At 31.2% G+C, this 15,522-nt stretch overlaps 1 protein-coding gene across 4 annotated transcripts; it reads left to right on the top strand.

Moving 5' to 3' along the window:
- Positions 1 to 206: 206 nt before the first annotated feature.
- Positions 207 to 2,737, top strand: LOC105049529 (protein RICE SALT SENSITIVE 3). Of its 4 annotated transcripts, none has more exons than XM_010929193.4 (8): positions 211 to 550; positions 640 to 693; positions 800 to 934; positions 1,060 to 1,168; positions 1,267 to 1,308; positions 1,415 to 1,471; positions 1,614 to 2,142; positions 2,352 to 2,737. In XM_010929193.4, exons 1-8 carry the CDS (start codon positions 417 to 419, stop codon positions 2,405 to 2,407), a joined length of 1,116 nt encoding a protein of 371 aa, XP_010927495.1. In that variant the 5' UTR covers positions 211 to 416; the 3' UTR covers positions 2,408 to 2,737. The 4 variants fall into 4 exon arrangements, with proteins under 4 accessions (XP_010927498.1, XP_010927495.1, XP_010927497.1 ...); XM_010929195.4 differs by having other exon boundaries at positions 212 to 550; positions 2,369 to 2,737; XM_010929196.4 differs by lacking the exon at positions 640 to 693 and having other exon boundaries at positions 207 to 550.
- Positions 2,738 to 15,522: the final 12,785 nt, after the last annotated feature.

The following is a 15,522-nucleotide window of genomic DNA, read 5'->3' as shown; positions in this document are numbered from 1 at the left end:
TCTCTTATGCTTGTTCTACATTTTAGTACAATGACATTTTAATAATCTTAAATTTTATTAATTTACATGAACCAAAAACTTATGACATTTTTGTTGTTTTGAATGCTTTTCATATTTATATCTATATATTTGAATTCTTTAGGAAATTTTGGCAACATTATCATGTATTTTCCGAATTTCATATCTTTGCCTGAAGCCGAAGTGTCCCCAAACACCTAACCTGTGGCCAAACTTGCAGAACGCGCTCACCTCCAGAGAAGAGAAGGATAACGGTTGGGAAGGAGTGGGGCGCCCTTGGTGACTTGTTTTAAAACTAGAAAGCAACTCCTTGTCCCACCTCTACTTATAAGAGAACCTTCAGACAGGCTAAGAACTTCCACACTCCATTTTCTTTTTTCTTTTTAATTCTCTTTCTCATGGATGGTGGGCTTCCTTTGCTTAATTGTCTATGGCAACAAGCTCTTAGAAGCTTCTGTTCTTCTACTAATTCTTCCAAATGGGTATATGCTGTCTTTTGGAGGATCCTCCCTCGAAACTATCCTCCACCAAGGTAAAATCTCAGAACCAAAGAAATGGAATGAGGTTTTCTTTTTCTTTTGCTGATATGTGACTCAGATATAAGAATTAAACTGGTGGCAGATGGGATGATGGACAAGGGATCTTTGATAGATCCAATGGGAACAAAAGAAATTGGTAACATTAAGTGGAATGCTTCTGCAGTATATTGCAAACAAGCTTCTCCTTCCTTCCTTTGTCCTTCACTTTTTCCTTTGAGGCTTTTGGCATGATATTGTTTCAGGATTCTGGTATGGGAAGATGGCTTCTGCGATTTTTACGAGTGCGAGCGTGTGGGGAATGCTTTCAGGAAGGGGAGATCCTTTGGGCCTGACATCTTCTTTAAGATGTCACATGAGGTCTACAATTATGGTGAAGGGTGAGAATGCTATGAAGAACTATAATCTTGCCCTTCCATATCATATAATGTTGAAAATTTGGAGAAAAAATATGAACTAAATGCGTTGGAAAATGGATGTTTTTCTTGGTGTTTAATTTCTTCAGACTGATGGGGAAGGTGGCAGCTGATAACAGCCACAAGTGGGTGTTTGGGGAATTCCCCACAGAAACAGATCCCAACTTCTCTTCTTCATGGAATGCACCACTTGATTTAGTAAATATATTACCTGCTTCTAGTTTCATTCAAATTTATCTCTCATTTCTTCTTCTTTCCCCCTTGTCACGTATGTTCTTCTGTAATTCTGGAAACAGCAACCAAAGGCTTGGGAATCCCAGTTCAATTCTGGCATCCAGGTATGACTATTAATTGGCAAATAACTGAAACACAACTTTGTTCATTTTTTTGGAGAAAGAGTACGGCTTTGTTTAGAAGATTGATCTTTTGCTTTATACTTCACAGACTATCGCAGTTGTTGCTGTAAAGGAAGGTGTGATTCAACTGGGTTCACTAGATAAGGTCTTTCCTCCAAGCCTTCATATGTAAATTCTGAATATTTTAAATCTCCAGCATGAGATTTAGAGAAGAATAAATGGAGTTCTCTTGGATTTATTGAATTATAATTTTATTTTAATAACTTGCATCTCATTGGCTGCTGAAGGTTGCAGAAGATCTTAACTTGGTGATCAATATACAGAGAAAATTTAATTACCTTCAGAGCATTCCTGGCATCTTTGCTATGCAACGACCTTATGCAGTTTCTTCAGATCATTATACCAATATGCCCAAACACAACCTGCAGATTAGTGAGATTTCGAAGTGCAGGCCGAGACTTGGTTGTGAGGAGGAAGAGGAATTTCCAAGCAAATTGGCTAGTTTTGATTGGAATAAACCCATGAAGGGCTCCTTTTTCCAGCATATCCCTCCCCATCTCCCCTCAATGTCTTGCAGTCTTGGGATGCTTCTATCTAGATTACCTTCTGTGACTCCACCAAACAGCCATGCTCAATCTTTAACTTCTGCTAGAAATAATGTGTTTCATGCACCAAATTTGCCTTCCAGTTACAGTCAGAACTCCAGTGTGAAACTCAACTTATTTGAAGTGCCAGAAAATAAACCCCAGCTCATCAGCCATTACTCAAGCGATCCATGTCAGGTGACCGCATTTCTGCAAGAATTTGATGTTCAAGGTGAAGAACGAAGCAATATTAGCCCTATGCTTTAACAGTGCCATTCATTGAAATTATGTTATTTGGAGCAAATTGATCCCTATCCATGTCAATTGCTTCATTCCTTAATCATTGTATGAACATGGAGGGAAATCACATGGACTAATATTTTTTCTCATATATCTGTTCTCTGTTTATGTGGCCATTAACTGACTCTTTGACTCAATCAGGAATGGTTCTTGTCCAGGTTGAATTATTAGGAAACAGATCTGAGGCTATTCATTAAAGGAGGCGACAGAAGTTGGATTGTGACCATTCCATTAGAAAATATTTCGAACACTTTTCGCATTCATAGAGGGAAAGAGATGGTGCAGCCATTAAGTGAATAGTTAAGAAATTGTTAGGAAATTGGATTGTGAAAAACAAGTGGATTACATCCAATACTAAAGTATTATGTACGATGATATGGAAAACGATGTTACATCTCAACTGACAATGAAGTAGCACCGAGGATGATCCCAAAAAGATGGACAAGATAACAGCTGTATGCCGTTGGCTATAGATTGATGATAGTTAAAATCTCAGCTTAAAAATATATTCTGATATGAAGTTTCTACCTGGTTGTCATCTGTTTGACTGATTGGGTGGTAAGCCACATTTTTGTTAAAAAAAAAAAAAAAAAAGGAGTATTCCTGAACTGAACAGACTTTTCTATGACTGGAGTGGACTAAATTGATATCATATATCAATGGTGTCTTTTATGTAAATTTAAGATTTTAAGTTTAGTATTTACCCTGGGATCATTTCTCTACTCAGCGTATTGAATCCTTCTAGATCAGTGGTACGCTCTTTTATTGTCCTGAGTAAGATTGCTTAAATAAATATAGAGTCTCTTGTTTGACATCAAACTGATATCCAAATAATACGAACAGTCTCGAACTTTGATGCGTTAAACCCTATGAGGCAGGCCTCTAATATTTAGTCCAAAAGCTATCAATCGATGTTAAGGTAATCAGGGTTGAGTTCAGCCAGTGCAATTCAGACTTCTTAGAACCGGAATTATATCAAATATGATGGCTTTTGGAACCTTGTAGTACATCTAGAAGTTCTTAGAATTATAGCCAAGACATAATGGTTCCAGATATTAGAAACACCATGCCATCCTGGGCATGCCACCATGTAGATAAGCATCATCATTATTCTGAAGATCATTTCTAATATGCTCTGTATGACTACATGTAGATGCATATCTCCTTGAAGTGGAATGGTATTGAAGTGGAATGATATTAAAGCATCGCATTGCTGGCTTGTGGAAATCAAGAACTTAATGGAAGTCACAAGTCCTACAAGTTTAGGTACCCTGAAAGAATCCAAAATAAAGTTCTTTCTATACGGTGGTAGCATTGGCAGCACAGCATTTGTTGAGAAGATTAGAGATGCAGTGGCCAACTCTTCAACTTGTGCATTTTCTTTTCATTTGTCTGTCTGCTTATACTGAAACATTCTTAGTATTTGAATGAGAATAGGAAAGGAGGATATGGGGGCTAATATTTGAGTAGATATTGTAGAATCAAACATTATTTCCTATTTCTTGATTTCTAGTGTACAAGTGAGGAGATATATTGATCTATCAATAGAGGATAGAGTCATTTCAACAATTTAAATAATGACAACACTCCTAAACTTCTCATATTTATCATAACTTCTCGAATTCCTAACATGTTTTGGTCTCCTATACTTCATTGTTCATGACTCTGTCTTATACTTTCTAGCATTTTGATTCTTTGAAGCTTGTTTCATGTTCCTATTGGAAACTACATTCATCAAGAGCATTTATGAGAGAGTACATTATTTCCCCTGGATATTTAGATGTATGAAAATGTGGAAATTTCATAGGTTCTTTTTCATTGGAAGTTATTCCCCAAATCCAAATACTTGGAAGTGGATTTTGAGCATTTGATCATTTCATCTCCAGCCAATCTTCCTTCGGACTAATATTATCATTTTCTCTCTCTCTCTCTCTCTCTCCTTCCTTTTCCCACCAGTGTTATACAACCTTGGGATCCTTCTATTGAGATTACCCTCTTTTATTAAAAAGCCAAGCTGGATGTGTAATTTCTGCTGGAAATTATCGGTTTCGTAAATAAGTTTTTTTATCATTGTAAATATTAATTCTTTGCTTATGTTGCCAGTAGCTGTCACTGACTTCACCAGGAATCGTTCATGTCCAGGTTGAGTTATCAAAAAGCAGGACTGAGTGCTATTGATTAAAGGAGTGGACAAAATTTTGCAATTGGTTTGGGACCATTCCACTAGACAATATTTCAAACAACTTTTAGCGTTCATACATGATACAAAAGAGCCATCAGGGGTAATGATTTGCTATTATTGTTAATAAAATGAGACATAATAAAAATGAATAGATGTGCTTATCAAAAAGAAAAAAAAAAAGAATGGAAGTCTCTAAGAAGTATTATCTAGGGAAAAGAAGATAGACAGACAAGATAGTTTGGAAGTAGGACTGAGTATTATCCAAACTCAGGTTATCAATATATTATTCCACAAAGGCTTCTTGGGCCTGCTAGTATGTTTCAAAGTCTCATAATTTCCTTTCAATTAAATTTGATGCCAAAAATCCACATAGTTTGAAGTGAATTTTCCCTCGTTTAATTTCCTTTCGCTGGAGAAACTAGAAATAATAGCCCAGTCTCCTCTCAGGTCTCTCACTAGAATTCATGTGCATGCGCATCCATGAGTGCAAAGGGTCCTACGAGGGACAAATGGATTAAAAATGTAGCCTTATCAGCCGAATTGGTATCAGGATCTGAACATATCGGCTATTGGTTCGGTACAGGATGAACTGGATGGTTTGATTGCCCTAATTCGGCCGGCCAAATTTCAAATTGGTGCGAACTGAATGGTTAACCAGTTGGATTGTGCTAGTTTCGCACCAATTCAGTTCAGTATGCAATGAATTGGACACTTCGGCCTAGCTTGGTGGATCATGCTTACAATTAATTTGTCATGGCTTCCACATCTTAATTTCTTGCCCCACCACTTCAACAATCTTATACTCTCATTGCTGTTTCCTACATGCTGCCAGCTTATGCTACCTGCACTACATGCAATCTGTGATCAGTATAATAGATCCAGGAGGTGAAAGAAAAAAAAAGGGATCCTGCTGATAGGGTGCGACATCTCTTTGTAGCTGCATGTAAAATATATATACTATGAAATATTAGTTCTAATAAAGTGCCCCAGCTCAGGAGCAAAAAATCTAATAAGAGGGAGCTACAAGGAGACATGATGTTGCTTCCTTATGATTAGGATTTGCTAAAATAGTGAGTAGTAAGCTGTATGGTAGGTTCAGTATTCAGGAAAAATTCAACTGGAGATGTTCATTCCAATTTGGAAAAAAAAAAAAAAGGGGTAAATTCATCAAAAGTTCTGGAAGAAATCGAATGACTGGTGAGAATGTTGTCTAACAATCAAAGAAAAGGTAAGCTTGTTTACTTGAAATAAATATAGGAGAGGTGATCATAAAAAATGATATTAAAAAAATTTAGCAATATATGATGGTATCATTAATTTGTAAGATATAAAAAAATAGAATAGTCATGGATTACTCGTGAATAAATCATAATATTTATACATAATTTGAAAATAATTAAATAATTTTATAACTATTTATTTTTAGAAAATAATTTGGAAAATTGTTCGAACAAAGGAAAAACTAATAATAATTTGAGAATTTTTACATAACTTAGATAATATCATAACCATGGTAAGGAATCCTTGATAAGATGGAAATTATTATGGAGTCAAATCTCAACTACTATATTAATCTCGCTTTCTATCTTGTCAGCTAGCTCCTTCATATTTGAAAGATATATTCACCTAAATTCTTATTTCACTATTATGTTTCAAAGCCTAAATGTCATTATATGCTCACATGTGAGTGCCGTGCAATGAACCCTTAAAGGTTGTCGCATCATTGTAGAATTTGAAAAATGATGAAATCTAAAAAAATTATTATAAATATTTTTATATAAAAAAATATGACTTCTAAAAGGTGGGCTGTCTGAACAAATTCCAGATACAATGGATCTTACCTTTAAACTCCATCCAGATCTATTTGGAATTGTCAAATCGGTCCCTTTGCTTCTTGCATACCTTGCTGTGCTTGGGGACTTTTAACATCATTTTAGGAATTAATCAGAAGTTAGAAGGTATTTGATTAGGAAAAGTAAAAGATTGAAATTGAAATCGAAATCGAAATGGATGATTCTCATTCTAATTATTTGATTGAAAAAAATTTTATTCCGATTCTGATTTTAAGGTGGAATGAAAATAGCTCAATCTATATATAACTCAATCTCTATTCTGGATTCAAATTTTCATTTTAATTTCGATTCTAATTCCGATTCCGGTCACGAACCAAACATTTCGGAAGATTTGGCCATTTCGATTCCGATTCCAAACCATTTCAATTCCTATTTTCATTCTGATTTTGATTACGAATCAAACACTCCCTTATTGTATTCGTGCAGCCTTGAAAAAATCTCTTTTTTTTCCCTCTATATAGTTTTCACAGTGTTATTTATCAAATCATAGATATCTTCAATTGAATTAAAGGGGTATTTGGTTCATAATCGAAATCGAAATGGGAATGAGAATTGGAATGGCTTGGGATCGGAATCAGAATAATCAAATCCTCTGGAGCGTTTGGTTCGTGATCGAAATCGGAATCAGAATCGGAATTGAAATGAAAATTTGAATCCATAAATAGTAGGGATTGAGTTCTAAATAAATTGAGCTATTCCTATTCCATTCTGAAATCGAAATCGAAATGGAACTCTTTTCAACCAAATGATTAGAACGAGAGTCATTCATTTCGATTTCGATTTTGATTTTAAATTTTTATTTTTTTTAATTAAATATTTTTTAAAATTATTTTTTTTTAATAATTGGCGTGTTACAAATGTTACGATGGCTTATGCTAAAAGCAATCTTTTTGAATACATTAGATCGAAGCGATAAGACCTTGAGAACTGTTGACGGAGGTATGATAGCTAGAAGTCTCCGTCTCTCTCTCTGGATGTGGAAGCATGCAACATTCACTGCCGTGTGTCTCACACTTTCCATAATCATCATTCATGGCATGCAAGGCATATATACACATAATGGACCATCTTGTTTAGTTGGCTGATGCGAGTCTGAGGAGGATGGAAAAGGAGTCGGGACCATATGTCACATCATACAATGATAATTATGATATATTTAATATTTTAAAAAATTAAATATAACTAATCTATCGGCATCGAAATCAAAATAAATAAAAATAAGAACACATCTAATTTATGATTACAATTGATATAGGAAAGAGAATCGAAATAAGATTTGAAATTAGAAAGAGATAGAGAATGAATTTTAAAGGATTGATTGGAAATAAAATTTTTTTTAACTAAATAATTGAAATAATTGTCGCCCATTTTCATTCTCAGAATTCAATTTTTTTTCAATTAAATTTATTTTTACTGAATAATTTTCAATCAATACCATATAACAATAAAAAAATTATTTTTTATATTATTTTCATTGCATATGAAATTAATACCGTTGCAATTATGCATATCAACTCCAGCAAGTTGCTCTTATAGTTCATGGTTTCTCAGAATTAATTTTTCTTGTGTTTTAACTCGAGAAAAGTTGTTGGAGGGGATTCATCCTGTTCTCTTCCAAGAACAAACAGCAACAAACAACCAAGTGACTCGACGTAGCCCTCACCGGGTAATTGTCGTTTCTCGTGTCTTCTTTGCACGGTTTGGCACAAGTGGATGTCAGATTCTATGTCATCATTTTTTTTGGTTTGACCCAATGGGGTAGGTCCTGTAGACGCCCTCCAATGATAAATCCAAGTTGAAACTATTTGGTGAGAGATACTGAATGTGCAAGGCTGGACCCCGTCCTCAAAAGCTGGCAGCCGCCATCATAGCCGACATCATTGTCAAAAAGAAAAAAAAGGACCCGGTACTGGACTGCCACCATCCATGCAATGCATCTTTTAAAAAAAAAAAAAAAAAAACAGTAGTTGAGATGTATCAAGCAGTGGTTGAGGAAAAGATCTCTTCCAATGAGAAATTATTACCCCATATCCGAATCAATCAACTCAGCTATAAACCGAACCAATTAAAAAGGAAAAAAAAACAAGTCCTATCTTGCTTTAGTTGTGCAATTTGACGGATTTTGGAACAAACGAGTTCTGTGATTCCCCGGCCCTTTTCTTAAATAATATATAAAAAAAAATTAATTATCAAAATAATTTAAATCTAAATTTATTTATCAAATTGATGCAGAAATGATAAAATATCATTTTGAATGGCGTTTTATCATGCCACGTCATCCTTCCATTTCTCTCCATTTTTTATGTGAACTAGACCAGAAAAAAATAAAAATAAAAATGCCATTCGGAATGGTGTTTTTAAAAATGCCATTCCAAACGACGTTTTTAAAAACGCCATATCACTTAACACTTTTAATTATTCTCTCCAAAAAAATAATAAAAATTTAAAATTAAATTTTAAATTTATAAAAAATAAAAATTATAATTTTGATAAAAAAAATTATCATTTCAAATTAGTATCCTCATTTCAAATTATATTTTAAAAAAATTATAAAAAATAATTATAAAAAAATTAAAAATATCATAAAAAAGTATTGAAAAAAAAATTATAATTCAAAATGTTAAGAAAATAAAAATTTTAATTTTAATTCAAATAAAAATCATCATTTCAAATTACAATCTTTTTTTTAAATTAATTTTTTTAAAAAATATCATAAAAAAATAAAAAAATTATTAAAAAATAAGAAAAAAATAAAAATTATAATTTTGAATAAATTTTAAAAAATAAAAAATTCAAATTTTAATTAAAATAAAAAATAAATTTAAATTATTTTCTTCATTTAAAATTAATTTTTTTTAAAAAATATCTAAAAAAATCTTAAAAATTTTAAAAAATAAAGAACACAATAAAAAAATTGAGAAAGAAATCAGAAAAAATAAAAATTATAATTTTGAATATAAAGAAATAAAAATTTTAATTTTAATTCAAATAAAAACCATCATTTCAAATTACTTTCTCTATTTCAAAATATCTTTTTAAAAAAATATCTGAAAAAAATTATTGAAAAAAAATAAAAATACCATAAAAAAGAATTTAAAAGAAATATAAATTATAATTCTAAAATTTAGAATTATATTTCTTTTATTTTCTTAAAATTTAGAATTATAATTTATATTTCTTTTAAATTCTTTTTTTATGATATTTTTATTTTTTTTTCAACAATTTTTTTCAGATATTTTTTTAAAAAGATATTTTGAAATGGAGAAAGTAATTTGAAATGATGGTTTTTATTTGAATTAAAATTAAAATTTTTATTTCTTTATATTCAAAATTATAATTTTTTTTCCTGATTTCTTTCTCAATTTTTTTATGGTATTCTTTATTTTTTAAAAATTTTAAGATTTTTTTAGATATTTTTTTACATATTTTTTTAAAAAAAATTAATTTTAAATGAACAAAATAATTTAAATTTATTTTTTATTTTAAATAAAATTTTTATTTTTATTTTTAAAAATTTATTCAAAATTATAATTTTTATTTTTTTATTTTTTTAATAATTTTTTTAATTTTTTATGATATTTTTTTAAAAAAATAATTTCAAAAGAAGATTGTAATTTGAAATGATGATTTTTATTTGAATTAAAATTAAAATTTTTATTTTCTTAACATTTTGAATTATAATTTCTATTTCTTTTCAATGCTTTTTTATGATATTTTTAATTTTTTTATAATTATTTTTTTAAATTTTTTTAAACGATAATTTGAAATGAGGATACTAATTTGAAATGATAATTTTTTTATCAAAATTATAATTTTTTATTTTTTTATAAATTTAAAATTTTAATTTTAAGTTTTTTATCATTTTTTTTATTTTTTTGAGGGAATAATTAAAAGCGCAAAATGATATGGCATTTTTAAAAATGCCTTTTGGAATGGCGTTTTTAAAAATGCCATTCCAAATGGTGTTTCTATTTTTTTTCTTCGCCTAGTCCACGTGAAAAATGGGGGAAAATGGGAGGATGACGTGGCATGATAAAACGCCATTCAAAATAGCGTTTTATCATTTCTGCATCAAATCGATAAATAAATTCAAATTTAAATTATTTTGATAATTAAATTTTTTTTATATTATTTAAGAAAAGGGCTCTCTGATCCCCTCCCTTTCTCCCTCTCTTTTACCTTCCACCCCGGCCCTCCTCCTCCTCCTTCCCCTTGACCTCAGCCATCATTCCAAGCGCACGGCATTTTTTGAGAAAGCTCGCTCTATTGCTAGCGCCACCGCTGCCACTACTGTTCGGCCTCTCCTCAAGGCTTCCTCCATTCTGCCAGGGCAACTCCGCTACAGTCCTCACTATAAAAAAAAAAAAAAAACTCCGCTACAGCCCCCAAAGCCCTTCACATCTCGCCACCCACACAACAGCAATCTACACCATCCGCATCAAGCTCGAGTCCATCATGTTTGAGGACTGGATGGCCAATGACATCATCATCCGTGGCTAACTTGTCATGTTCAAAATTCAGAACATAACACAATGATGTGCTACGAAAGGATGCAGTCAAGAATAATATGAAGCCAATCAATCATAATTAGTTAAAATTTATCTTAAATAAGATATAATAAAAAATTTAATTCCATCATTCATCAAGTAAAGAAATCAATATCGATTCACATCATGTAAATCCAAAATCAAATACCAAATCCATATCTCAAAATTCATAAATAGTTAACATCAAATCGATTATAATATAATAAAATAAATTCGACTACAAAATTTTCAAACTTGCTATGCAGGCTCCTAAATCTGGATTCTCCATCATTTCTAACCTTATTACTCTATAAAAAAAAAAAAAAAAGTATGAGCTACACTAGCTCAGTAAGTAAAACCTATGCTTTTTTACCAGATCAAGTATAAGCTTTTTCATGATAATATAATATTTTAAAAATAATAGATATTATAAAAAATAAAGTATTTCATAGAGCATATAATAAAATAAGTCATAAAGATAATTATGCATGCATAAATCATAAATATTTCATAAACATAGTTCGTAAATTATTCTTATCAAGTGTTCATGTCATGTTTCAAAATATTGCTGATAGATATTTGTACTACGGTCACTTTATACTTGTGACAAAAATAGTGTTCTTAATTGATAAAATTTTTATTTTGTATGCCAGTTTTATATCTACTGGTTAAGCTTGTATTCTTATGGATGCTAACTTCAGGTATCGACCTTCCCATAAGAATTCGTTCATAGCTATCTAAAAACTTTTGAAATCTATATATTTTTTTCTTAAACATATCTAGATATAGATAAAAAATAATAAAATTTATGATTCATAAATATCTTATTAATTTTTATAAAATATATATATTCATGAAATCACTTATCACAATAAAATAAACTTTTCGTATCACATATGCTGATCTTATTTTATAAAAAATATGATTTTATTAATAATAGATTATTTGCATAGAAAATATGATGATTTAAAAATAAATAAAGAGCGTAAGAACCATTGATCTCATTTGCTCCAGGTCTTCATACTTCGTTAGAAGAATCAGGTAAGCTTATTTAAAATATTTAAAATATTATCAATTTCTATTTAATGAATTCAACAGAATTAAATCATAAAGAAAGGGGATTGTTGACCAGGTGGTCAGTTCAATAAGCTATCTAGATGCCAAGGTACGTAATTTAGGATCTCCTAATCGAGGGTTAGATCTAAGTGACTCGTTTAAAAAATTATAAAGCGTAAATTAGATCAAGATCAAGATCAATCAATAGGATTCATCAATAATAGATTTCAAAAATACTAGATATGGTCGGGATGGGGTTGACATACGGCATGGATATTAAAGTAGTTTTGGATCTCTTTGAAAAGATTATCTTAAGTTCATACTGGGATCCATAGATTAGATAAAAAGAAAAAAAGAGAGGGTTGAGAGAGAAGGAGAGAGAAAGCCCTTCTCTCTCTCTTTTTTTTCTAATTTTTTTCTTGGGTTACTTTAAGATTCCTATGCTGATTAGGTTATCACATTCTATCCCCCTTAAAAGAGTTTTATCCTCGAAACTTAAGATACCTTCATTATCAAATAAGTGAGGATATTTAGTTTTCAAATCATCTTTACCATACTTTCATTATGCAACTTTGATCCAAGCTAATTCTTCGATACTCATCTATAACCCTATAAATCATAAACTTAAGTTTAAGTGTTGTCCATTATCAAATCTATTGATCTGATACCATAAAATATCATGCTCCAAATCTAGGCCATAATACGACCATGCTATCGAGGGGTACAAGCTATGATAATACGAAGCCAATCAATTATAATCAGCTAAAATTCATCATAAATAAAATATAATAAAAAATTTAATTTCAATATTTATTAAGTAAATAAATCAATATTGATTTAGAGTATCTAAATTCAAAATCAAATACCAAATCTATATCTCAAAATTCTTAAATAGTTAACTATAAGTCCATTAGAATTCAATAAACTAAGTTCAGTGTCATGCCTCCGACCCCAAATTGTGAGCCGAAAGTCATGGCAACCGTCACATACTTACGAAGAACTCTCTCCATAAGCATGCAAGGCATCTCATCATGATATCAATGCATCACAGTGGAATAAAATTCAAATAATTTATGATTCAACTTTATTTTAATTAAGTAAATCAAATATCTTACAAAATAAAATTTTATAGTTTTACAATTCAAATCTTAATAAATCCAAATCTAAAATAAAATATCAAAGTTTTCTTCTACGTCACTCTCCCGTATTGAATCTCCAGATCAAGCTAGATCTTTGAATCTGTAAAAGCAATAGAAACTGGTCATGAGCTAAATGGCCCAGTAAGTAATGTGCACTTTAGCTAAATAAAGTCAGCAATAATATTATACTGAAAAGTAAATATACAAGATGTATCAGTTTAAATATAAAACACTAATCAAAATAAGATCATTCAACCTCAGTCTTTCAAAATTTATTCTCAAATTCTTCGATTCATAAATCAATTCTTTCAAAACAACATACGTATCTTGACAGTCATGAACTAAATCAAAGTACCACCATATAACTCCTAATGGTAGGGTATCAAAGTACCAATGCACAACTCTCACTGGCAGGATATCGAAATACCAGCATATAACTTCCACTAGCAAAGTATCGAAATACCAGCATATAACCCCCACTGGTAGGGTATCAAAATACCAGCATATAATCTCCACTAACAGAATATCGAAATATCAGTATATAACCTCCACTGACAGGATATCAAAATACCAGCATATAATCTCCACTGGTAAGATATCAAAATACCGGCATATAACTCCCACTGGTAGGGTTCGAAACTTAGTCAGGCTGCGAATTAAAATCCATCTCAATTCGAAATATTTGTTCATATTTTAATTCAAAAATCATAAATTAGATGATATCGAAATCAATCAATATAATTCATATCAAATTTAAACCAACAAAGAGCATATTCAACAATTCAAAATACCACGCATCATATTCATAAATCATGCATAGTTCAATATAGAAAATATTTTATAATTTACTGAATAAACTAAAAAAAATAAAATGTTACTTATCTCGAATGCATTTCAATAAATCCACATAATTTTAAAAATATCTTTTCAAAATCTTTAATTCATAGATCATATCACAATATCCAATTATCAGGTGTCAACGATACCTATACAAGATCAAATTCAATAATCAGAAAGAATATGAATATCATATTCAATGATTTAGATTGATCCGATCATCTAATTTTATCTGATCAAAATTCAATTAGAACATAGATGGTTCAAAATTTGATTATCGGATCAAATCAGATTTTCAAAGTTAAGGATCGAGATTCCTTCATTGGGTTCATCAATCAAGTAGAGAGAAAATCAGAAGAGAGAGAATTCATGAAGTATAATTCAAATTGATCAGGTGTCATAGTCCAATATCTCGATTGGTGAAATCAAAATGATCTAATCAAGTCATGGTTAAATCAGGATTCAGATGAATAAAATCATGGATGACAAATATAATGATTCATGGTTTGATCAAGGTGCTGGCATACTATCTGACAACCATGGATCAGAATGCTTCCACTAAAATCATTCAACCTCATCATCATTCTTCTAAAAATTTTAAAAAATTCTTAGGAGAGAGAAATAATCTAGAGAGAAAAAATTTTAGAGAGAGAAAATAGAGAGAGAAATTAGAGAAAGAAAGAGAAATTTTGGAGAGATGAGAAGAGAGAGAAAAAGAGGAAGAGAGAGAGGAGAGAAAAAAATCTTTTTTTTTTCTTTTTCATTTCTTTTTCTTTGTCTTTTCTTTTCTCTTTTCTTTTTTTTTTCTTTTCTTTTTCTTTTCTTTCTTCCTTCTTCTTCTTCCCATGGTCCTTTAACAAAACAGGGGACCGAGCGGTCCCCCTTTGTTCGATGAATCAAAGATCGTGACCCATGCATTGGTGGTCAACGGTAGGAGGGCTACGTCACCGTAGTCCGAAGAAGCCAAACTGACGGTCGGCGGTGATCACCAGTGTCGGAAAAATCAAAGAAAAGGGGACGAAAACAGGGGACATTTTCTCCAACAAAAAATCCGGTGAACCCAGTCACTGACGATCATACACACAGGCAAGGAAAGGAAGGGAGAGAAGGGAGGAAGAGAAGTCAGGGCTTATCTCGAGCTCTGGTGACATCTCCGACGAGAAATTAAGGCAAACACGGTAAAGGCTTCTGCGAGAAAACTCTGACGATCCTCGCCGTTTGGCTCTTGATTTCTTGATAGGAGGAAGAGAAAAGAGATCTTCCCTTTAAATAAGATCGGAGGGGAGGAGTCATGGCATTTTTCGACTCCGATTAGGAGCCGATCGGGATGAAGGAGAAGACTCCCTATGGGAGTCTTCTTCGTTCTTCTTTTTTTTTTTTATGGGCTTTGTATTTTGGGCTGGGTCCAGGGCCCAAATGGGCTGGGTATTACATTTAGCTACTAAGTTTCTAAGCTTGCTATGTAGACCCCCAAATCTGAATCGTGCATCATTTCTAACTTTATTCCTCTATAAATAAAAAAGAAAAATAAAGAGGTATAAGCTACACGAGCTTAGGAACTAAAATATATACTTTCTTACCAGATCAAGCATAACTTTTTTCATGATAATATAATATTTAAAAAATAATAGATATTATAAAAAAATAAAATATTTTATAGAGTATATAATAAAATAAGTTATAAGGACAATCATGCATGCATAAATCAAGAATATTTCA

The sequence above is a fragment of the Elaeis guineensis genome, chromosome 8 (genome assembly GCF_000442705.2).
Source record: "Elaeis guineensis isolate ETL-2024a chromosome 8, EG11, whole genome shotgun sequence".
Classification (NCBI taxonomy): domain Eukaryota; kingdom Viridiplantae; phylum Streptophyta; class Magnoliopsida; order Arecales; family Arecaceae; genus Elaeis; species Elaeis guineensis.
This window is presented reverse-complemented; position numbering and strand designations above follow the sequence as displayed.

Bases quoted from the DNA above. Each gene is read 5' to 3' on its own strand.
- LOC105049529 (XM_010929193.4), top strand. From the start codon at position 417: ATGGATGGTGGGCTTCCTTTGCTTAATTGTCTATGGCAACAAGCTCTT. The intron at 935-1,059 runs GTGAGAATGCTA...TAATTTCTTCAG, and splicing joins GTCTACAATTATGGTGAAGG to ACTGATGGGGAAGGTGGCAG. The intron at 1,169-1,266 runs GTAAATATATTA...TTCTGGAAACAG, and splicing joins GGAATGCACCACTTGATTTA to CAACCAAAGGCTTGGGAATC.